Source organism: Triturus cristatus, chromosome 10, assembly GCF_964204655.1.
Source record: "Triturus cristatus chromosome 10, aTriCri1.1, whole genome shotgun sequence".
NCBI classification, from domain to species: domain Eukaryota; kingdom Metazoa; phylum Chordata; class Amphibia; order Caudata; family Salamandridae; genus Triturus; species Triturus cristatus.
In genome coordinates, this window is record NC_140593.1 from 1,136,781,112 (window position 1) to 1,136,806,201 (window position 25,090).

A 25,090-nucleotide genomic window follows, 5' to 3' on the forward strand; every position below is an offset into this window, starting at 1 on the left:
TGTTTGGCCAGTTCTTAAGGATTCGCAGGAATTACAACCAGTTATAGGATTATGATAGACAAGCAAAAAAACTATCTGCCAAACTACGTTCTGGGGATTACCCCAATAAGATCATACAAAAAGCATACAAAAGAAACAGGAATAACAACAGGGAGGCACTGCTAGACGTCAAACCAAAGAAGGACCGACCAGCATTAACATGTGGGACTACCTTTACGCCATTATCAAATGAAATTTGGAAAATCATAAATAAAGATGAAATGTCCTCAACATTGGGAAATTACGACAGGAGAAACGATTGTAATATGTAGGCATGACCACAAAACAGTCCGTACTCGTATAAATGAACATAGAAGCACTATCCCTTGTTGGAGGTCGACAACTAAAATGACTAGCCACTTTTTAAACACACACATAGCCCTGATGAACTGACGTGGGTCGTACTGGAAGAAGTAGAAGACAGGGCAGACTTAGAAAAAAAAATTTGGGAGGGAGAACAAAGATTGATATTTAAATTAGAGATACGTGTATCAAGATTAAATGCTAGCCTGGCTAATTAGCCAGAAACCGGTCCCAGGATGCTTGTTTCCGGTCCAGGGAAGACATGGCTTGGCAGTTCGGGCTGGACTGTTCCCATGAGGCACAGGGTCAGACTGATTTGCATATGGCCATGTCTGAACTGGGATGGCGGAGTGAGCTAAAGAATGATGTTGGATTAAACCCAGATCAGTTGACTGGGGGTGAGTGCTTGCAATGTTCAACACTCCGTCCATCATCCCCTTTGGTTTTGCTTTGTTCGTTCTAAGTTGGCAGGGTATGCCCAGACGTGGGTCTCTTGCTCACTTTGCCACTGCATTCAAGCTAGCCTGGCTGATGACGGCTGATTAGCCAGAAACCGGTCCCAGGATGCTTGTTTCCGGTCCAGGGAAGACATGGCTTGGCAGTTCGGGCTGGACTGTTCCCATGAGGCACAGGGTCAGACTGATTTGCATATGGCCATGTCTGAACTGGGGTGGCGGAGTGAGCTAAAGAATGATGATGAATTAAACCAAGATCAGTTGACTGGGGGTGAGTGCTTGCAATGTTCAACACTCCGTCCATCATCCCCTTTGGATTTTGATCAGAATTAAAGGATGGCATCCCATGGCCCATACTTATGAGACACTCATTTCATGAATAGCCAGACTGAGCGTCTATGATATCATGATATTGGTTGTTGAACTATAATAGAAGATGAAGTATGGAAATTCTACTCATGAACCTTTCGTAGGAATAACATCCAAACTTCATCCATAAATTGACTTTTCTACTGATCTACTGATATGAGCCACAGCTACTGATCATGTTGAATGACCACACCAAAGATGGCTCTGTACATATGGCATACTCCCTACGCATAAAAAGATCGCACAAACATGAAGTCTAACTTAAGAACAACACAATGAAAGGTAGATACATGAATTAAAAGCACTACCTTGAATAGATTCAAACTGCATTAATAACATTGATCCTCCTGGAGAGGAAGCAATGCAACAAATATGGTGACCAAAGTGCTGCTAATCCCTTATATTGATTGAGAGAGTTGAAAATCATAAACAAGAAACCTCATGCTGAGGAAAATGTGAACTTAAGCCCTCCTTATAAACATACATCAAAAGATTTTTTATCACAATAAGTAATTTTTCTAAACTGAATGATTCAAAATAGTTTATATGATCCATCTATAAATTCTGTCCAATACCCACACCCAAGATTGTGCCATACATATGCCGGCGTATGTGCTCCCATCACACCAAAGCACGCACATTCAGGAAGTCTGGGAGAGAGTATATATTTCCCGATGTCTCAAACGAACAACATATGTTTGGGTTGGTGATGCATGAGTAGGCATGCCGCATAGACGATTGGAAGAAGAAGTTAGTGCCATGATTATGCTAAGCTAAAGGGACGTGCATTGCTATCCCTTAGCCTGGTATGATATTCTCTCCCTGGTGTACGTTTTCCAGGTTTAAGCCCAGTTAGTCTAAGGTCCCGCCAGTCCCAAGGGGCCCCTCTTCCATAGGATTAGGGTGTGCCTACACATGAAAAAAGCACTTTGCATGATAATTGAGCAACTTACCGCTGTACATTTTTGACAAATTGAAATGATTGTAGTTGCATGTCAATAAATTGCATTATAAAAATTGTTTGCAAGACTTAAACAGAAGTTATGATTTTTAATGCTAATGAGATATTTGTCAGAGGTTGACTCAGCGCATTCCTCACAATGCATGTGAGACCTTTGCATGAAATACAAATGTGATGCAATAGGTACAGTATGACCTTTAGTAAATCTATGTAAATTATGGAAAAACGCTGGGACAAATATACATGAATCATTGAATAGAGGGTAACTGCTTTTAGAGGAGGTGGACATTTTTATTTCACCATTACCACAAAATATAACCAGATGGTTTCACAAATAGTTGGGACATGTTTATAAACAGAGCATAATCACGCATGTATATTCTCTTCTTTTATATAGGTCATCAGAGAAGGAATACGGAACACATCTAGAACTGGGGTGGCCTTTCAGGTACACTTATCGTATTGCACACATTGCTATGTTAATGGTAGACCATCTGTATATTGAGACAATTTTCCACCATAGTAGATTAGGTACTGAGGAAGTGCCATTGAAACCTGACAACTGAGGCACGAAATATGTTGCTGCTCTTCGATGATCTACAGGGCCTAGACCCCTACAGTGGTTTCTGGAATCTTCCTTGAACAGAACAGATATAACTTTGTAAATCTGCCTCTGCATGTTATGCGACGGTCATAGAAATCTTCAGAAGGATATCGTTTACACTAAGCTTCTTCAGTGGGTACTTGTGAGCTGCTAATGTCACCAGCTGCCAATAAGTCGCTCACAGATATGAAGCCCAGCCAAAACCATATTTCAATTAGTGTTAGGGGGCGCGTACACACGTACACACACACACACACACCCGTACACACACACACACACACACACGCCTTCCCCCTCCCCCTTCCACCCCAATCTACTTTGCAAATTCATTAATTTTCTGTGCTAGCACTGTGCCAGAGTATGATCAATATAGAGAAAGTGGAACAGCTCAAGGATGGCACTGTGGGAGTGTCATTGGATATGTGCAGGAGCAACCCAAGCGAGCAGAAGCTGGAGTGGCAGAGCAAATGGGCAAGAACTTCACTTATCCTAGGATATTTTTGGCTATGTGGATCTGGAATTTGATGAATCAGCTTTGTTCACCGTGTTGGTGATGCGGCGAGAGTAAGGTAAGTGATTTTATTTCTTTTTTTATTTTGTTTTCCCTATTCTGTCATCTGTCAACTCCCCGCCCGCCCCATGTTCTTACCTGAACCGGCCATGCCTGCCTTCGACCCCCAAAGTCTTCAAGAATACCATGTAGAACAATTCTTGGGGAGAGTTTCACTGTGTCCCCAATCACCTGTGAAAGTGAAGCAAACACTTCCTGTCAGTGCTTCATAATGATGGGACATTCCCGCATCTCGTGATAAAGTGAGCCTCCTCATCCTGACCGATTAGAAGTCCGTGTGGTCAGTATGTTGGCTCGCCAGAGGTGTAAGACAGGCCATGTGGAGATACTTGAGCAGGATGAGTCAGAATTTTGATAGGATCACTAGAACTCTAGGGACATGCAGGCATCTCTCCAGTCCGAGTCATCAAGGGAGTCCCAGCACTCCTCCCATTATATTTTAAGATTCAAAAGTAGGTCCCTGGAGTTGAGAACCACTCATTTGTAGCTCTGCGAAATGCTTCCCTACCCTTTGGACTCATTAGGAGTTTTGCCTTGAGTGGACTAAATTTGGGTATGCTGTCGAGGAGCATCCTATGGGAGTGTAGAGCATGTTGTAATTGTAAGTAGCAAAAGAATTAGGATTTGTGTAGCGCAAATTTTGCTTGAAGGTCTTGGAAGGATTTTAAGTGGGAGCCCTGCCAAACATCTCCCACCTTTAAGATTCCAATATGATGCCATTTATCAAAGCCCTTAAGCTTTGCCTTATGGTTCAACCAGTTACCTTTCAACAGGTGGTTTGCAAGGGTAATCTTTTAATTCCAATCAGTCCATTTTAGGGCAGATTGTCAAGACCAGAAAGCCACTTTAGTGAGGTCTGGAAGGGATTGAGGGATAACGTCGCCATACAGTATGCCTTATATGTTGTTCCGACCGATCGGTGCCACTTCTAGGTGGAACACAGGGTCATGCCATACCCTGCTCAACTAACTATTTACTGCCAAAAGATGTAAGGTGGACACCCACCATACAGATCCCACCATTGGTTGGTAAAAGACCACATTTGCCAAATTCCATTCTTGGTAGCCAATCCAGCCATGGAAAGGAGCGGATTTGGGTGACTCTTTGGAAACAGTCGTGGGCTGTCATTAGGGGAAAGCTTTGGATGGTGTAGAGAATTCGGGGAGGCATAATTATTTTGAATAGTGCTACTCTGCCAAGCACATTCAGAGGAAAGGTGGCCCATGTGCTAAGAGTTGTTTTCAGTTTATTCATTAAGGGGGTTCAATTTAAGTTCCAGGTCAGGGCGGGTTCTAAAGCTGTGTGCACCCCCAACGAATGAACTTAGTCTGCAGATCAGCAACCTCGTTTGCCAGTTCACTGTGCTTCTGTCATCCTTTAGTGGGACCAAAATGGATTTAAACCAGTTGACCCATAAGTCGGAATCCTTCCCATAGTACGTCAGTATACAAAACAGGCAGGAACCCATGAAGGATGGCCGCAAGAGGGATAGTAGGATTTCGTACGCGGAGAGTGCTGTGCGGTCTTCAACTGCCAGTCTTCAGTCAAAACCCCAGACCTGAGCATCACATCTCATTGAAGTTCCTAGGGCTCTAAGGCCAGGGCGAATAAAAGAGAGTATAGCTGGCAGCCGTGGCAGGTGGCACAGCTTATTGAGAAAGGTTTTGTCAGGGTTCCATTGATCTGGACCTGCGCCTGCGGCTGGGAGTATAGAACCTGAACATATGATCAGAATTTCGGCCCAAAGCCTATTTTTGTAAGCAACTGCTCCATGAAGGACTAGTCAACTGAGTCGAAGGCTTTTTCAAAGTCGATTAGCATGAGCGCGGTGGGATCACGTAGATCGGAGAGGTGCACCAGGGCCATCTGTACCCCGCAAATGTAATGTCTAGTACTGTGGTGCGGCATGAACACGCATTGGTCTGGGTGAGCTCGGTGCATCAACTGAAGGAGGAGTCTGTTAGCCAGGCCTTTGGCATAGATTTTGAGCTTCGTGTTGATGATGTACATTGGGTGGTAGGACTAGCACCATTTTGAGGGATGACCAGATTTGTGTAACACCACCATAGTTACCAGGTCCAGTTCCGAGAAGTAGGGACTGTAAAGAGCGAACCAACAGTAGTTTTCAACCAGGTAACTGTCCCGGCCTGGGGTTTTGCCAGCAATCAGGCCCTGAATGGCAAGTCTGATTTCGTTGGATTGTAAAGATCCCGGTGTTCCTTTGAATGGAGGTGTAGTTGGGGGAGGTCCTTGATGAGAGGTTTAGATGGGCCTTGGTAGGGGGGGATCATGTCCTGAGTATAGTGAGCAATAGTATGTAGCAAAAGCAACCATTATGACAGTAGCATCAACCAATTTCTCCAACTGGTCGTCCATTAGGAATGGGACTGTGTGCAAGGCTGTGTCTTTTGTTGCCAGCCTGTATAATAGTTTGCTTGAATTGCCACCCCATTCATAGACTGTCCTCAATGAGACTATCAAACACTGACAGGCCTCATCCAATGCCGTTTGTCCAAGGGATGCCCTGGTAATGTTTAGGCATTAAGTATGTGTAGGCTTTCCTGTTTTCAGTTTCTAATTTTGGTAAATTCTAGTGGGGCTTTTTCATTGTTTTCAAATGATTTCAATACCTTAAAAAACAGGGGTTACACATTCTTGCACCATTAAAAACAACAAAAACAGTGTTTTCCCAGTGTTTATTGAACGTTATTGCTTTTATTATTGATGTCTGCTCTGATAGTGCATGGTATATACACAGTGTACCTACAGAGAATATGAGGTCCAAATACATTTTTACAAATCAAACTTATTATAGTACACCATACAATACTTCTTCAGTGAGTCTTTGGTCATGCGCGCTCGCTCTTTCCTTCCCATGTAAACTTTTATCTGTGAAAAAGCCCTCAACATTACCACTTGAGACGGGCAAAGCCAAAACAGCCAGTACACATTTTGTTAACTCAAGCCACAAGCCAATACTGGTGCACTTGAAGATTGCAGTTCTTTGGGATAGGTTCTGCAACAAATGTGTTGAAGCAGTTATATATGGAGCAGCACTTTTGAAAGTCCATAGAAAATTCCCCTTTATGGAAGGGATCTAGAATTTGTGAAGAGTACTACAGTAAGGCTTAATTGACTTCATGGTTGGTGAAGGGACATGTCTATGGATCATTGCAAGCCATTTCTCATACATTGTAGAATAAAATTTCCTGAATTGCTCCTCAACACTTCTTTGCTTACCAAGTGGCAAGCACTCTAACATGGAACTTGTTGCAGTGCCAAAGTACCTAAAAGTGTTGCCCAGCCTTACTCTCAAGGAGATGTTTTACATCTACACGAATTATGCTGAACACTTGGTAGACAAGGGTGTTTTCAAACTCTAGTTTTTTATGTTTTTTTATTAAGTCCACTACTGCTGTCATGTTTTCTTGTAAAAATCTAAGAATGTAGTAGAGTGTACTTTTTTTCACATCACTAGTAATATGCGACCGAAGATCCTCACATTTCTTGCCTTTGGCATCATCACTCAACAAAATTCTGGTAACGGTTGCTACATCGATAATATGGAATTCACGGCCTCTAGGGCAGAGAACCATCAGCTAAATGACACTGTTGGGATGACTCTTTTTTTGACGCCACACAAAGCACAAAATAAGAAATATTTGAGTTTTAGTTCCCGCGCATAACAAAACAGTGCACCAGAATGGACTAAAAAGTCAATGCCATTCTTCATTAACTCTGAAGATTGTAAAGATACTTTCAGCATACCATCTAGCAAGTGGCAAGGATCTCATACAGGGAAGCACTTCAGCTCAGGTATCGATTTTGACGAGTCATTACACAACTTTTTCATATATGTATTTGAATCACTGCAAAAACAAACAATATCATTCCAATATTTGCTGAACTTTGTAAGAACTTTGGCAGCAGCATTCCAGCGACATTGCATTCCATGTTTTCCAAAAGTCTGGTGTCATGTTTTCACCACTATCCCAGATGCTTGGTCGACTGCACTCTTTTCACATATACCTGTCACTACACTTAGCATTGAGCATTTTAAGCCTGGGGTGTTTGGCAATTCACCTACTATCAATACTGACTTGCTAGAAAAGGGGACTGATGTTTCAAGGGGTTTTACCCATTCTCTGTGGGTAAATGTGATGGTACATATTGGGAAAGATTCTTACAAAACCAGTCATTTTACCTATCAGTGAAAAATCAAACGTAGCCAAAATATCAAATATGATTTTAATATTTCCTGATTCTCTACAGTTTATAAAATAATTAAACAAGACTTAAAACATGCTTTTAAACCCTGCATATTTATACCAAAGACCACAAAACTGAAAAAATCAAAAGGAAGAAGAAACAATATTTTAGTGACATCCTTAAACAACAAAACTCAAACAGAATAATGTTAACCCAGTCTTTCTTGTTGCTACCTTGTATAACAAAGTTACAATATATTGGCCCCTTCAGGAAGAAATTAAAATGACTCTTTCACTCTCCTGTTCCTTTCTTTGTATGTCATTTAGTTTGTGTTTGTGCAGGTGTTTTTTCAGTGTTTATATGTTCACACTGGTGATGGCTATTGCCCTTTAGGTAGTGTTTTATCAGTTATTATAGGTTTAAACCTAAAACAGGACAGCCTAAGTATGTGTTTCGATGGAGAGACTTGGCAGGTTTTGTCTAAGGATATCAATTTAGCCTCTATATCTGTTATGTGCTGATACTTTTATCTTTCTTTACCCCATAGGTAGTAGCAGTGTAGTGCTCCTGGCAGCCCATATTGTACTGTGCAACATAACCAAGTCTGTGTTAGTGTCCAAGTGGTGTTTGTTTTCTTGAGCGAGAAACTTTGTGAATTGCGCATTTGTAAGATGCCAAGCATTTAAGCACCCCATAGCGTAACAATAGGTTCATATGGGACATCGTTTGTGTGCAGCTGATGGGTGGGTGTATGATCGCTTTTTGGAGGGGATTCTTTTTAAAAAGAATTTTGTATTGCGTTTGTCAAACAAAACAAAACATAAAACAAAGCATGAATACACATTACACACTGCGTAGCATTGCACATTAGCCATGTAAGGTAAGCATATGTCAAAGAGACTATCTCGGTGGAGTCTAAACATATGTGGGAGCAGACCATGCGCACAGAGGAATCAGAGTCAGTGATACAGTTCTCATGGCTCCACATACTTGGTACAACCGTTACAGCAGTCAAGGCTCTACCCCGGGTCCTGTGGACGACAAAGTCCCTTCCCCTTCATCTCCCTCCACCTCCAGACAATAGTATTTAATCCATGAGGCCCATATTTTCTGGAACTTTTTAGGACTGCCCCGGGCGTTATATGTCACCCGTTCCGCAACCATGTACAAGTCAAGACTCGCCCTCCATTCGTTAATGGTAGGTATTTGTGGTGCCCCCCAGTATTTAGCTATATCCCGTTTGGCTACTACCAACCCCAGATTAGCTAAAACAAGTTAGCGCCTTGGGATGTCTACCTCTGTCGAAATTCCCAAAAAGAGAAACTGTGCCTCAAATTCTATTTGGACTCTTAGTATATGATTGAGCTCCCCCATCATCAATCCCCAATAGGCCTGTATCTCAGTGCACTCCCAAAGGGTATGTGTAAACGTCCCAGGCTCAGTGTGACATCGAAGACACTCCGGGCTCTCGGCTCTTCCTATTGCATGCAGTTTGGCTCCATCAAAATATGCGCGGTGTAGTATTTTGTACTGGATGAGCCGCAACCTTAATTTAATTGGCACTTCACGTGGATGCAGTGTTGAAAGTGCAATACGTGGATGGGACCCATCCCAGAGGAGTAAGCGGAGCTCACTACCAATGCCTCTAAATATCAGATCCGGAATCTTAATGTAAGTATTTTGCAGGACGTAGAGCAACTGTGGGAGCGTTACCATTTTAAACATGGCAGCTCTTCCCATAATGGTTAGGAGAAGCTTCCGCCATCTTTTAGCATCTTCTTGAAAGTTTGAGAAGACCCGCCTAATGTTGCGGACCAGGCTGATGTTCACGTCCACATTAAGGTAAAGACCAAGGTAGGTAAAGCCCTCTGTGGACCAATGGAAGCAGCTAGGGAAAGTCCGAGTTTCTACCATCCCTCCCACTGGGTATAGAGTATACTTGGTCCAATTAATCCTATATCCCGCATGATAGCCATAGTCTTCAACTATACGCAGGATTTGAGGGAGAGTCTCAGACGGATTCATCACGTACAGCAAAATATCATCCGCATATAACGATATGCGTTCCTCCGCTATCTGTCGGGAATCATCCACAAAGCCACTCAGCCCAGGTGAGGCCCTAACGACACAAACCAGGGATTTCAAAATAAGTGCAAACAGTAGGGTGTAAAGCGGGCAACCCTGCCTAGTCCCCCGCCGAATCGGCCAGGTCTTGGAAAGAGCCCCATTGACCCTAACCCTGGCCTCAGACGCATTGTAGAACAAGGCCACCCATTGCTGGAATCCCGGGCCATAGCCAAATTTCTCTAAAGTGTGTCTCATGAAGGGCCAATGGATGGTGTCGAACGCTTTTTCCGCATCCAGGGAGTGTAGCAGATGAGCCTCCTCTCGGTCTCTGACCTCATCTATCCAATTAGCTACTCGTCGTAGGTTGTAACGTGTGGCACGTTTCGGCATGAAGCCCGTCTGGTCCCCATGTTGCAGGGAGGTGATAAGGAATACAAGGCGTGTCGCCAGAACAGTGGCCAGGATCTTAGTTTCTATATTTAAAAGCGAGATGGGTCGATATGACCCACACTCATCTGGGGGTTTCCCTTCTTTAGGAATCACCACCACCGTCGCTAGTCTAAGATCCGCCGGGATTACCCCTTCCTCCTTAGCGGCCATATACATCTTAAGTAAGTGCAGAGCCAGCAGGGAACTATGCGCCTTAAACAATTCCCCTGGAGGGCCATTAGGACTCGGGGTTTTCCCTGCTTTCAGCCGACCAATGGCCTCTGTGACCTCTGCCAGAGTGATGTCCTCATCAAGCCTGTCCCTCTCTTCGGGGGGCAGACAGAGGAGTTCAACCTACTCAAGGTATTGAGCTATTTGTATCTCGGTGGCTTGCGTCTGGGCTGCATAAAGCTTTGAATAGTATCGAGCACACGCCTCCACAATGTCTTGAGTCACGGTATAAACACCGCCCTGTTCTTTGATAGACGGGACCCACCTCGACTCTTGCTCCTTCCTGGCCAACCATGCTAACAATTTACCCGCTCGGTCCCCAGTCTCATACAGTCTATGCTGGACTGCGAGTTGATTCGCCCGAGTCTCGTTACTAACGAGCGCTTGGTATTCCCGTTTAGTAATGTCTATTTGACAGAGGGTATGTTCACTCACGGGAGGGGCACTCCCCTTTTCAAGTTCTATCAGCCTGCTTTCCAGCACCAGTGTCTCCTGAAGTTCCCGTCTTTTTTTGTGGGCTATAATATTTTGGGCTCTGTCACGTATCACAGTCTTAAAAGCCTCCCAGAGAGTGACTGCTGATTGCACAGAGCCCTCATTTTCTTTAAAGTAGAGGTCAGTGTCCACCCCAATTTCCTTAGCAACCGTTTCGTCCCTCAATGCCCAAGCGTTCAGCCTCCATGTCGTACCCTAACTTCTTCGTCCTCCCCCCACTCGCAGGTACAGTGGTGAATGATCTGAGATTCCCCTGGCTAAGTAGTCCGTCTCCTCGCCCTGGTCAATCTCACTAGCTGGGGCAAAAAAGATAATCCAACCTAGAAAACACTTTGTGGACCTCAGAAAAGTAGGAGTATGCACATGTGGATGGGTGGTGGCACCTCCAGAGGTCAGTGAGCACCGAGGTCCGCCTGGAACCTAGCCAATGCGGTGGCCTCTTGCTGACCCGGTCGGGTCAGTGTACGATCCAAGGCGGGGTCACTCACATCATTGAAGTCGCCTCCTATGAGATTTGCGGCGAGGCCAGACTCTAACAGGAGGTCGGACAGTTTATCCAGCGTACGTCGCTGGAGACGTGGGGGCGCATAAACACTGACAATTAGCAAACATTTGTGATTCCAAGTGCCCTCTGGATCCTACCAACGGCGAGTAACCCGGAAGTGGGTTGACCGCTTGAAAAGAATTGCTACTCCCCATGACCCTCTGGTAAATCCTGCATGTGCTAAAGTAACGTATTGCCCCCCACCCAAGAAAGAGCAGTGTGGCCCCATAAGATGAGTTTCCTGCAATAGGATAATGTCCGGTTTAAACCTTTAATATATCTCGAAACTAACCCCCTTTTAATCTTGCTTCTTAGTCCATTGACGTTCCATGTCAGCACTGAGTACCCTTTGGTAGCCATTGTGTAAGATAGGCTGGGGCTTCCCGCTCCCATCTAGACCCTCCAACACCACCTGTGCAATGCCAGGTTACTTCAATGTTAGCATTCATGCAAACTTTCAAAACAGAACTAACCTCCCCATCACCCCGAACACAGAGTCCAGAACAATTAGCAGTGTCCATCGTGTCCCCCTCCCCACACTCTGCAGGCACCCCCACCACCCCCAATCTCGTCAACATAACAAAACTGGGGCAGGTGAACCACGCAGAGGTCTGTAACTCTCCTCCCCTCCCCCACTCACTCAACTATAGAACACTACAAAATAACACTCCACTGTATACTTCCCTCTCTCGCAGCAAAGGTAAGCTCAATACAGTAACTACAACCCACTGTATACTTTCCTTTATCGTGGCCAAAGTCCCAAAAGTTCGCCATGCCTCAGGAGTCGTACAGTGTCTTTAGGTGGGCGTCTGGACCCTTATCTTCATTCCTCTTCGCCCTTACTCTGTGGTTGCGGTGAGCGGGAGTCTACCCCATAGGATCCAGGCCCGACGCCTCCAGCCACTGAATATGTTCCAAAAGAGAGTGCTCGCTATCCATGTCCATGGAGTCCTGTCGCTCCGACTGGTCAAAGTCATAATTTTCCATCGATTTCTGAAACTTACGAGACATACAATCCAGAGCTGTATAATCGTCTGTGTCTGACACAGTGGCTTTTCGCTCCCTCAACCTCAGGGACCTCGCCGGCGTAGCCCCAGCCGGGTCCGGCATTTTAGCACTCTTCGCCGCCGCCTCTCCTTAGGACGTTCCCAACTAGAGCTCGGTTGATTGTCCACTGGTAGGGCCGCCGCGGCCGGTGACCCACTCCGTAGCTGAGGCCGCTCTTCAACCCAGGACCATGCTCCTCCGGCGTCTGGAAGAACTGCGTAGTCCCTTGAAAGATTACTTTAAGTTTGGCTGGGAACAACAGCATGTATTGGATGCCAAGCGTGCGAAGCTTCACCTTTACCGGATCGAAGGTGCGTCACAGTTTCTGAACATTTCGTGAGTAGTCCGGAAACACCATCACTCTAGTGTTTTCATATTTGATGTCACCCTTCTTCCGTAGCTCCCTGAGTATAAGATCCCTGTCCTGAAAATTCAAGAACCAGGCTATCAGTGGTCTGGGGGGAGCCCCAGGCTGCGGCCGTGCTCCAGGCATTCTGTGTGCTCTTTCTATGACAAAGCATGAGGAGAATTGCGTCTCTGGAAGGGCATCCTTCATAAATGTCAGTATGAAGTGGCCCGAATCAGAGCGTTCCGCATTTTCTGGAAAACCTATAAAGCGCAGGTTGTTTCTTCGGGCCCTATTTTCGGCATTGTGCACTTGCCATGCCACCTCCTTTACAGTTGCCATAAGTCCCGCTACATCCTTACTTGTGGTTCGTGAGGTGTCCTCCAGTTCCGACACACGCTGTTCCACCTCGGTGACTCGTTCGGAAACCTTTCGCAGGTCTTGGCGCAGAAAGGAAACCTCTGTCCGAACCTCCACAATCTTACCTTCCAAGCTTTCACGAGACGCATGGATCGCCTGTAGTATCAGATCGGTGTCTGGGCGGGGATCCAAGCCACCCTCCGCCCCAGCGGGGGTAGTCAGCACCTTTGCGAATAGATCCAGCTTTCCTTGCTTGGAAGCCTTGGGGTCTTTATCTTTTACCATCTTAACACCATGTTCGGCAAGGCACTCTCCGCTATCACCGGGCCCCCAAACCACGCTGTCCCCCACGGCCAGGCCACCAAGAATCTCGATAGGGTACAGTTATCGTTCATGTCAAACTGGCCGGCAGAGAAACAGTGCACATATCACCCCTCCAAGGACACCTCCCCTATTATGCCGGCTAGCTAGCGTGTATTAACCCCACAAGTCCGGACAGAGGATTCCTGCACACACTTCAGCCCCTCCAACTCCTCACAGTGTCAGTCTTGGGTCACTTCCCCGCCGCCATGTTGTTTCTAGAGGGTCCCGGTAGGTCTCAGTCACTGCTCCTGTCGGGCCTCCAGCCTCCCTCTATACAGCTACCTTCCTCTCGGTGCAGGAAACTGTTATGTGCACCCAAGCAGGAGACTACCGACCGGTAGTGTAGTTACCTCCAACACTGTGCTGTCAGACACCTCCTGGCCATAAAGCGTAGCACACCAACCCTCCTGTATCCCGGCAGTAAAGGTAGTTCATTAGCAGCATGTACTGGTGGAGGAACAGGAGCTGGAGCACCCCCATATAGCGCTGTGACAGAGAATAAAGAGGAGGGGGAGAGAGCACTGTGACATATCTGCCTTGGGAGTCATGCGTCACCACAGACACGACCAGGGGAACATATTTCTGAAGGAGGATAGCTAGTCCCTTGACACCCCTCAAGTGTCTGGAGTGTATCCATAGTGAGCTAGGAGAGGGCAGTTATTTCCCAGTAGGTGGGTTTCTTGGAGTAGTTGGGCTGTTGGGGCATGATGCTTTGCAAAGCGCAGGACTGTGGTACATTTAATCCAGCCATTTATGCCGCTAACGTTCCAAGTCATAGTTGTGAACTCATGAATGAATTCAGTTGGTGGCATTAAGTGGTGAGTAAGAGCCCCTGGGGCTACCGTTGGTGAAATGTATAGAGCGAATGAGGTCCAACAATAAAGCACTCCCCAGTGGCGACTCTCGTCGTGGGTAGAATTGTGAAATAAAAAAAGGAGGAAAGATTATGTTTTTGATTTTGGGACCAAAAGACAACTGGAGTAGGGATTTACATATACTGAGATTTATTTATTCAGTGAGGTAATTTTGTGCTCTCATATATACCAGCTGGATTGCATAGAAGTGCGTAGTTTTGGTACGAAATGCTAAATTATGTTAGGTAATGGTTTAATGAGTATGCTATTGATCATTCCAGATATGATAAATTAAGTAAATTATAATTTTTTGCCCAGTTACAAATAATTGTTTTCTGTTATTTCAGGCTATTGATATATGTATATATGCAAGAGCCTTCTGAAGAAGGGCTTCTTTAAGCCTGAAATGCTTAGGGCTTGATTAGGATCTAAAAAACACGTTGAAGAATTTTAATTGAAGGAAAAGATCATGCTTTAAAAATCAAGAACAGACAAACCAACCCAAAGTAATAATGCATCTTACAAATGAAGTTGTTCTTATATCACTGTATTCATATACAGTACATTGTAGTAAAAACTCCCTGTACTGCTTAGCTCTACAAACATTGTGTATAAGTGGAGACACAAATCTGTGGGGTGAGTACATTGGTTTCAGTATTAAGATTATCTGCTCCATGACCCTCTCCCAAGATGCATGCAATGTATTGTGACTACAAAGGATAAAACCAGCCGCGATCCGTGCAGGTTAGAGCGGTGGGGCCCGGTGAGGGTGATTTCGACATTCGACTACAAGGGAAAATTAATTATGTATTTAATTTTACCTCGCAGTCTTATGTTGAAATACCCCCCACTCAGCCAGTCGCACTTACTTGCACGGGCCGCGGCTGGACAAAATAAAGGAAGTTGTAGGTAAATAATAATTGTGCTGCATTAGTGGTCTCATCTGAAGCATTCTATAGCTAATTTCACAATCTCTTCAAAGAGGTGTTTACGGCTGAAGCAGGAGAACCAGTTCTTGGTCCTCAAAGATTACAGTCATGCAGATTTTCAGGATCGCAGTAAGTAAATGTACAAAAAATTTAATCTACATTGGATTTATTTACTATTTTGGGGTTATGCTGAATATCTGGCATGACTCTGACCTGCATGGACTGACTTTGGGTACCCCGAGGGGAAGGTTTCGGACTATACCCTCCACTTCCAGAAGTCCACAAATGCCTAAATGACTCAGTAGTGCCACCTCACATCTTCTAGGCACTTCAAAGTGATTTAAGGCGACAGAAACATGGCTTCCACTGATTTACAAATCCTACTAGTGACTTCCTCCCACATCCACGGCCTCTACGTAGGAAATTGAAAGAGGATAAGCTCTGCAGTGGCTGAGATAGAAAGAAAGGGTAGGCTCAGCCTTGTATTTTGGAGAATTTAGGAACATAGGCTGGTGGGACCAAGTCAAACTGGTGAGAATAAAACTACTGTAATAGATCACTTGCTTTACAGGTTATTACAGTAAATCTGACTGCTGAATTTTACATCATGTGGGACATTCTGACATGAACCAGGGAATGCTTTATTTTATGCAATGTTAATGCCTGTATATAGTCTCGCAATATTTTCTAATAATCCGAGAAGGTCTTCCCTGTGATTCCCTCCCTTTTTTGCAGTGACCATGTATGCGATATTACATTGGCTACTTGTCCATGTATAGTCTGTGAGGGCCTGGATGCAAACTAAAAGCAGTTCTGGGAATTTTAATCATTTCGGCCCCATCCTGCTGTAAACAACTATAGAAGCATGTATGGCGTTTTCGGCAGTGAATGGGAAGAGCCCTACCACAAACACATTTTGAAAAAAATAGGATAAAAGCTGCATATTTACTTCAGGGTCCGTCAGAATATTTTTGGGGGAGCACAAATTCTCTGGAGCCCAACTGAAAATCTTCTATTTCAATGCCTCTGTTCATTCCCTGTGGGCTATATATGGAGATGATGGTGTGAATTTTCTCAGCCTGCTGGTGCAGATACTTTTTCAAATTGTTTTGCTGTTATGCAAATAATGCGGGCTTTTATAAAGAGATAACACATCTTCTTTCCTCTTTTGTACAAGGGTACCATGACAGGTTGTTCCACAGCATCGTAAAAACCCACTTAGGAGAAGCAATTTCAGGACTGCTCCTCATCTATCCCAGGACCATTGTCCACATTCTAGAGGTAGGTCAATTAATCCTGCTACAAATTACTTTATTTTCGAATGCAGAAGACACATACAGGAGATTAACATGGACTGTATTGTTCTTTGGGAGGGGCGATTTTAATTGTAAATTATGCCCCCTATCAAAACAGTCTGCATGTCATTTATTAGATGGGGCTAGGGATGGCGCCTGCCATTTTTATCATAACCCTTGCGGGAATGTTTTTAACTCATTACTTTCGAAATTTTCTCTTTTCCTTACACTTGATCTTATCCAACAGGATGGTATGGAATTAGTCTCATATGTAGGCAGAGACCAAGGGACTCTAATTGATTTTATTGCCCTTTCTGATTATTTTAAACCTCAATCTGTGACTTTCACCATACATAAGGTCTGTTTCAGTGATCATTATCCACTATCTCTTCAATTAGAGATTCAAGCTGCTGACCACGCTATGTCTAACAAATCATGCCCAATAACTTATGTTAAAAACAAGGGGCTATTGCAGAAGTGGTCCACCATAAATCCTGATTCTGTTCTACAAAAGATCGTGACAATCAACATGAATCAAGTTTTAGACTGTCTGAAAGATAGCATAAACCCCCCATCAATGCTCACACCCTTCGCAGCAATAACTGAGACCATCAATGCTGCCCTAATTAGTGATCACAAAATAAGACCTCTACGGCAAAGTAGGTGGTTTAATAGTGACTGTTCACATTCCCATAATAAACTACTTTAAGGCATTGAAGAAAAAACCTTGAGACAAATTGGAAGTAAAACAGTCACGATTTGAGTATAAACAGGCATTAGGGAGACACAAATTAGACATAAGAAAAGAAGCCTGGCAATAACTCCATGTAGCTTGAGTAAAGATACCAGACTTTTCTGGAAAACTGTTAATTCGGATTTCTTCAACAGTTCCCACAACAGCAATATAGACGCTACAATTATGCCAGAAGTCTGGGTAGAACACTGTTCTGGCTTATACAGCTATAATGGTGAGCCGCATTCTAATTTAAATTATGGGGCATCAGAATTGGCTCGCCCAACACTTGATGAGGTAGAAAGGGATTTAAATCATACTGTGAAGAATAAGGCCTCGGGCCCCGACGGTATTCCAGCAGACTTGTTTTAGCTAATCCCACCCTGTGGCTCCCACTGTTGACAAACATCTTAAGTTGTTATGCAATCACGGACCTCCTGATACATGGAGATCTGTGACAATAGTCCCCATCTTCAAGAAAGGGGACAGGTCTGACCCAAAATGTTATCGGCCCATCTCCCTAATTGATTGTACATGCAAACTGATGGGCAGGGTTATATTAGAGTGGTTAGAGGCCTGGGTAACCGACAGTGGAAAATTTTCAGACATACTATATGGCTTTAGGAGTGGATTGGGAACGGTGGAACAATGCCTTAATCTGCCCTGGTCATGAGCAAGTACACACTAGCTAAACCTGGATCCCTTCATCTCGGGTTCATGGACCTTACGTCTGCTTTTGACTGGGTGCACAGAGGGAGATTGTGGGAACTTTTTTTGACTATGGGCATCGAACCATCTATTGTCCACTTCCTACCAACTATGCATCAAGATGTGACCTGGAGAGTCAGGTATGGAGCAGGTGGTGAACTCACGGCCCCAATAAAAATGAATTGTGGGGTTTGCCAGGGTTGCGTTCTTGCACCTCTTTTATTCTGCCTGTATATAAATGACTTAGAAATTTTTTATTAAATATGGAAATGTGGATACCCCCATGATAGGCTGTAGGATGCTGCCGGCATTACTGTAAGCAGATGATTGTGTCTTAATGTCTAGAACTGGGGTGGGGTTGCAGAGGCTTTTAACTAGGTTTAATGATTTTATGAATGAATTTGGTTTAAATAATAATGTTGGGAAATCTTATACTATAGTGGTGGGTAAATACCCCACCGTTTTAAAATCCTGTTTTATAAAAAATGAAAAGTTGTCCTATGTCCCCACCTTTTCCTATTTGGGAACTCTTTTCGATCAAAAAAGTACCTGGCATCATTTAGTAGATTCAAGGATCAGCAGTTTTAATTAAAATCTGGAGGCGATTTTTAGATTTATGAAAAAGTTAGGCTCTAAACCAATCAATACAATTACTAACATCTATAAGGCACGTTCCTGTTCTGCTACTCTGTATGGTGCTGGAGTATGGGGTTTTTGTAACGTAGGGGGCCTACAAAGAGTCAAGAACTCCTTCATGAGACGCCTGCTGACAGTTCCCAAAAGTCTTGCTGCCACTATCTGTCACAGCGAATTAGGTTTGATACCTCTATCCTTTCGTATACAGTCACCACGCATATTACTGTGGCATTCCATCTGGGCAAAGGAAGAACCAGCCCTTAATCACGCTATTATTACAGATTGTCTCAAACTGGATCATTTGACAAAAATACCTTGGCTTAGTTATATAAAAATACAACTAGTGACCATGAGGCTGGCGGACTGTTTTTACAATACAGGGAGCATTACTAAGATAACAAAAGTGAAATTGAAAAAGGATTTTTTAACTTGTCTATATTCAATCAGCGGAATTTTAGAGATGGCAAAAAAGAGTGTCCTAGAACATTCTCTGCTAGTTTGCACACTAGGCATTCAGCCCTATCTTTCCTTTTATTTTAGCCATGCCAAACTGTTTTATCTTATAAGATTCAGGTTTTGCATCTCACACTTTCTGGTCTCTTATCATCGTAAAGTTTATTACGATGCCAAACTGGATCTGTGCCCCTGTGACTCTAAGTCTGTCAAGTGTACATTACGTTTTATGTTTTTCTGTAAACTTTATATCCTACCAAGGCGCGATTTTATTATTTCCCTTTTAAAGTTTTTAAATATTAGGAAGTGTCGGGCAGCACTACATCACCTCCAGCTTTTAAAAGATGAATCTACTTGTTTAATGATTTACAGATATATATTTCTTTGGCTGTTCGATTGCGGGACATAGTTGGAAAATGATTTTATTACTTGTTTAAACAAGGATCAATTTAGGGCTTTGTTGCTTTTTGGGATGGGGGATTGTTTATAAATCGTTTGACCCTGACCTCAATTTATGATGTTATTCATGGAAGCTATTAATTATGATTCTGAAATTTAGACACTGAAATTGCTATTTTCTTTGAAAAATATTGCACTATATGTATTTTTTCTTTTTAACCTGTCTTAAATGTTTTTTTTTTCTGATGCATTCTTTTATGGCTGATAGTCAGCCGAATAAAGAATAAAGATTTGAAAGACAAAATACTAGATCATACAAAGCTGTTAAGAAATATTTGATGGTGCTAAGTGAACTCTGTGTGTTTTACAATGTTGCCCTTTTTATTTTGAAAGCCATCCATATGAGGAAAAGCCTTTTGTATTAGTGGGCTTTTGATTCTAAACTACGGTATGTTTTGTATGCATTTTATTTAATGGATATACGTAATGCATTTTATTTCATTGAGATGTTTTTTTAATGGATCTATTTCATCTTAATGCTCTTTTATGGTCGTTTCAACTAGCCGGATAAAGTTTATGAACCGAACGCGGAAGCATTTCAGTTTTGTTTGAGAAAACGTGTCATTTAAACTATGCATTTTCCTAGTTATTCTGAAGGAAAACCAGAAGCCTTCTAACTAATTGTGGGTGTAGATTATGTGTTCTCTTTCTGTACTGCTTGATTACTAGCATTAACAACATAATAAACTACCTTTCCCAAGAACCCTAGAAGAATTACCCATCAAGGCCCTCCACAGTTTGACAGCCCATCCTTCTCGTCATCTAGAGCCTACAGCCTGTCTTTGTCTACTTGCTTACAACAGCAGAACCCTGTCACAAAAAAAGACATCTCATTTGAGACAAAATATGTTGATTAAAGACCACCATTGACCCACCTGTAGACAACCATGTAAAATACAGTACAGAGTGATACAATCAATTTCATGTCAACTCTTTTTGAACATTATGGCTGTCTTTCTGATTGGCCTGTAATTCCAGATTCATCCGGTAGGTGAAGGTATTATCTGAATTGGGAAAGTTTTGCTTAGATTTGTTCCCCCAGTCTTGTTACCTGATAAAAGCATCAATGTGGGCAGTGACAAAAAGCAGGTAATGAGGAAAAGCCAACGTGAATTGTAGTGTAAGCACTGATCCCTGAAGATATTCCCCATTTATGACTGCAAAACTCGAATTAACTTGACATTCCATTATCCTGGAAGTCCCTTCAGCTGTGGGTGCGGCAGTGGTGATACAGGAGTTCCCACGATCTCATCACCGGCCCAAGACATCTGCCACTCAACATTACATATTATAGTTTATCTGCTCTGAGAATCATGTCCATTCCTTTGTGGAATAGTTACCATCCCCTTGTTTTCAATTGAATCATGTTTTTTTATTTTTATGAAAATGTGCATTCTATGTTGGCACTGGGGTGAGCATTATGCACATCGAAATCTTAAGTTCCGGCTATGAGTCAATATATTAAACTGGTTTCAAATCAAATTTGTTAGCCTTAAGCGGTGTAATACAGAATGTTATGATGTAAAGTAGTTTCCAGTTGGGCACTCCCATTTTGTAGTCTTTTATATTTTATTACATATAACCAAATAAACATCTGTGACACAACAGGTTTTTTTATACGCGTTCTCCAAAAACCTACCAAATGACTACTTTGTTTTATTCTTCACTACTCCTTCGTGAGCCTCCTACCGTTGCTGGATTCCTAATCCCCTTCCTGGCTCAAGTCTGTGTTTTGTCATCTCAGTGCACACCTCTCTCCCCCCTCCGCCCTTGTATACAATCCCCTGATGGTCTCCTTCTTTTAAATTCAGCTCTGACTAGGTAGCTTAGAATAAAGGTTTGCTCCATCCACCTGACCACAGCTTTTACATGCAGGAAAATCTCCTTTAAGAAAGCTGTGAACGCCATTCCTGCAACTCACTGAGGGGCATATTATCAAGAACAGCGTTAAAAATGATCGCTGGTTTAGCGGCAGAAAACTGCCGCTAAAGCGGCGATAATGGGCTTGATAATATGCCCTTGAGAATGCCCATAGAAGCCCATGTTCTGGAGTCAACATGGGCTTCTATTGGAATTCTCCAGAGCATATTAGCAAGCCCATTATCGCCGCTTTAGCGGCAGTTTGCTGCCGCTAAACCGGCGATAATTTTATCGCCGTCCTTGATAATATGCCCCTTAGATGTGAAACTGGGCAAAGTGGGTGCTGCCTGAGGCTCTTCTGTAGAAATATTCTCCTCTTTCACATGTAGGACTCGTTGTTTTCCCCATTATCCTTCACATGTGGTGGGTTGACCAGAATCCGCACCGGGGAACAGGTGAACAACAGCATATCTTTTACAGACGAATGCATAATGCTTTCCTGTACCAATAAAGCGCTTCTTACCCACACTTGTCAGCTTCTCAGCCTAACCTCACTCTTGGGAAAGATCTAGGGCCACATGTACAAATCTTTAGAATTGCGATTAACTAATAGCGGTTCTTAGCGAATCCTAATTAGGAAATCGCAATTCGTAAAGGAAGAAAACTTTCAAGTTTTCAATAGCGATTCCTCATGGGTCGTAAATCAAACCTACCCCATGAATATTTTATGACGTAGGTTTCAATTTGCGACCCACTAAAAATCGCAGCCATCACAGGATGGTGGCCTGTTAGGGTAAACAGAACACCATGTCTTTGATTGCTTTTAAATAAAGCAATCTTTTTTTTTTTAATGCAGCCCGTTTTTCTTAAAGGAAAATGGGCTGTCTTTCAAGAAAAGAAATGAAAAGTGTTCTTTTCATTTTTTTAAGACTATGCAGTGGTCCGTGGGACCCCAAGCTGCTCTTAAAATATGTTTTACCAACCATTCTCAAAGGGGAAGGGGTCCTTTGGGGACCCCTTCCCATTTGCAAATGGTTTATCATCATTTTCCTAATGGCGAAAAATTGTGAATGTTTTTTAACCGCAGTTTTGGTCGCAAAACATTCATACATTCCTCTGCGATTCCATGGTAGGGACACCCTAAACACGCCCCTTCCTAATACTGAATCCCAAAACCCAATTTGTGATTTAATAACAAGTTCACCAAATGCCATTCTGCGAATCTGGCCGTTTGCGACCACAAAAATGGAATGTACATGTGGCCCCTAGAATCCTATCTGATAATTTTGCTGGTAGATGAACAATGCCATCTCTTTGTGACATGCGCATGCGCTGGAGGGTAGCATTGCACCTGTTTGCGACAACAAAAATGGTTTGTACATGTGGCCCCTAGAATCCTATTTGATAACAGTGCCATCTTTTTGGGAAATGCGGATTGGCTGGAGAGTAGCATTGCATTTGAGAGGCACCCTGAACACTGCACATGCTTCTCTTGAGAAACTCTATAAAAAGGGTGACCTCTCAAAGGAAAGACACTTTCCAACTGTGCTCAAGTGTTGCTACGAAACTCCGTTCAGCCCTTTGGCTCAGCACATGATCTTTTTTTGCAGTGCCTGTTTCAGTCTTCATCTCAATCAGTTTCTGGTTGCTACCTTACCCCAACTTAGTCTTCCTGTTGTGTATTCACTGCCATCTTCTTTCAGAAATATTGTCAGTGCTAGAGTATCAAGCCCCCTTCAACCTTACCTGATTTAGTCACTTATCTCCTTGTAGCTGGTACCATCCTCCTTACATTCCATTTATTACTGGCTCAATCATTGTATCGTCCATCCACCGAAATATTACTTCTGACTTCATTGTGTGCCGTGCTACCCCTTATCAACAGATATTCTTGTTTAGCGTTCTTACTCCAGTTGATCCTGCTTTTGTCAAATGAGCCTAATTCTCAGTCACAAAAGACCAATAGGGTTAAGTTCTGTCGCTTGCATCTGTCCACGTCTCAGCAGCAGATGGGACCAGGGGTTTGCTTGACATTGGACTGAAGGGAATTGTTTTGGGCACTTTTAATCTAATCCCTCAGATTTCTACAAAACATCAGAGGAAGCCAAAGGCATTCTATGATAATGATGGCTAGGGCTTGGCTGTGCCAGATTTGGAATTCTTGCCTACTTCACTTTTTACAGAAGGACACGTCTGACTCCCCAAAAGATTAAATCGTCTGACCATTTTGAGAAGGTGGCTTGTTATATGCTGTCCACTAGTTAAAGTAGGCACCCTGTACCAATCCACATGCCCCTTATGATGTATGAGGTCAAAGATTACCTTTATGAAAGCTATCCTAGTGGTAGCTATGGAGAGCAGCCTTTAGGCTTAATCTTGAAGGAATGTAAAGCAGCTTGTTTTACCAGAATATCAACTCCTGAATGACTAAATGAAGGAGAACCACACAGTACTTATATAAAAATATGTATTTATTAATATAACACTCTCTACTATCCTCTACACGAGTATAGAACACAAAGCACACAATACTGGATCAATAGAATAGTTGTAAGTAGCACAATACACAGCGTGCTCCTGGGGGAGACCGAACCATGTATTAAAATAGTGGTATAACAATCACGACTTGACTAGACACAGTGCCTAAAGCATGTAGAATCGCTGGGACCCCAAGGAACCACCCAAGGTGATGACACAGGAGACCCACGGAGAACGGGTGCATTGAGGAAATATGACCGCGTGCTCCGTACAACTCTATGGGAAAGTCGCAGTTGTAAAGAAGTTTAATGACCCTTCTAGGAGGACTTCGAGCAAACCCTTCGGAACTTAAGAGTTTAAAGAGCCACCCCACCAGTGGATACCGTAGTACAAGAGTTACCTAACCCAGGGAAGCCGGTGCATAGTGGCATCAGAAATTCTCGGCGTTCTCTATGGAAGGATGTGAAGAAGTACTGATGCCGTGAAGGTGAAAAGGGTCCAGTGGAATCCAAGCCTGGATTCTGGATGGAAGGAACCTGAAAGCAGAGGGGACAGAGTCTGGGTCACTTCAGAGTGACGAGGGGCTCAGGAGACGAATGCCCACCGATGTTGGGTGTTTCAGGTGCGAAGAAGGGATGCTGGACTCTGCAGCCACGAGGACCAGGAGACGTCGAGGACGACCAGGAGCCAGAGGTGAGCTGTCCCACGAAGGATGTCGAGTGCTGAGGGGTCGGTGTCCGGCAGGAGCACCAACAGGCCTTGTCAAAAGCAACCCACGCAGGAAGGTCAAACAGGTTACGGTGGGACCAGCAAGGTCCCGGGAACTCTCCAAGCAATGGAGAGTCAGGGCATGTCTGGAGCAACCAGGAAATCCCAAGAACAATCAAGATGACTCTCAGGGGGACCCACAGGCTGAAGGACCAGGAGTCGCGAGGGGACCTAGAGCAAGTCTGCAAAGTACCAGCCCACGGAGCACACGGTGTAAGGAGGCTGGAGTTCTTTGGTGAAAGTACTGATCAGGGTCAGGATCACACGGGGATCTATGCACAAGGTCAGGAATCGCCAACAAGCATATGCACTTGCAAATGGACGCGGTGCACAGGGGTTCGGGTTAAGCAGCCGCCATGAAGGATACTGGCCTCAAACTCAGTGAGAGGGCAGATCGACCTCAGGGACCTTTAGGAACCCACCTCCTGTGTTGCTGAAATCTTCGGAGTCCGCAGGAGCTCAGGAGCAGCTGCCGGTCAGTTGCGCTTTAGGTGCCTGCAACGCAGGGGAGTGACTCCTTCACT

General features: G+C 43.8%; 1 protein-coding gene across 1 annotated transcript in view; it reads left to right on the plus strand.

Moving 5' to 3' along the window:
- Positions 1-25,090, plus strand: part of LOC146796750 (testis-expressed protein 47-like) — a 177,897-nt gene that overhangs the window by 80,626 nt on the left and 72,181 nt on the right. The window contains exon 3 of the mRNA XM_085630233.1: positions 16,354-16,457. Coding sequence (XP_085486359.1) covers positions 16,354-16,457 — 104 coding nt within the window. The remainder of the gene's footprint in view (positions 1-16,353; positions 16,458-25,090) is intronic.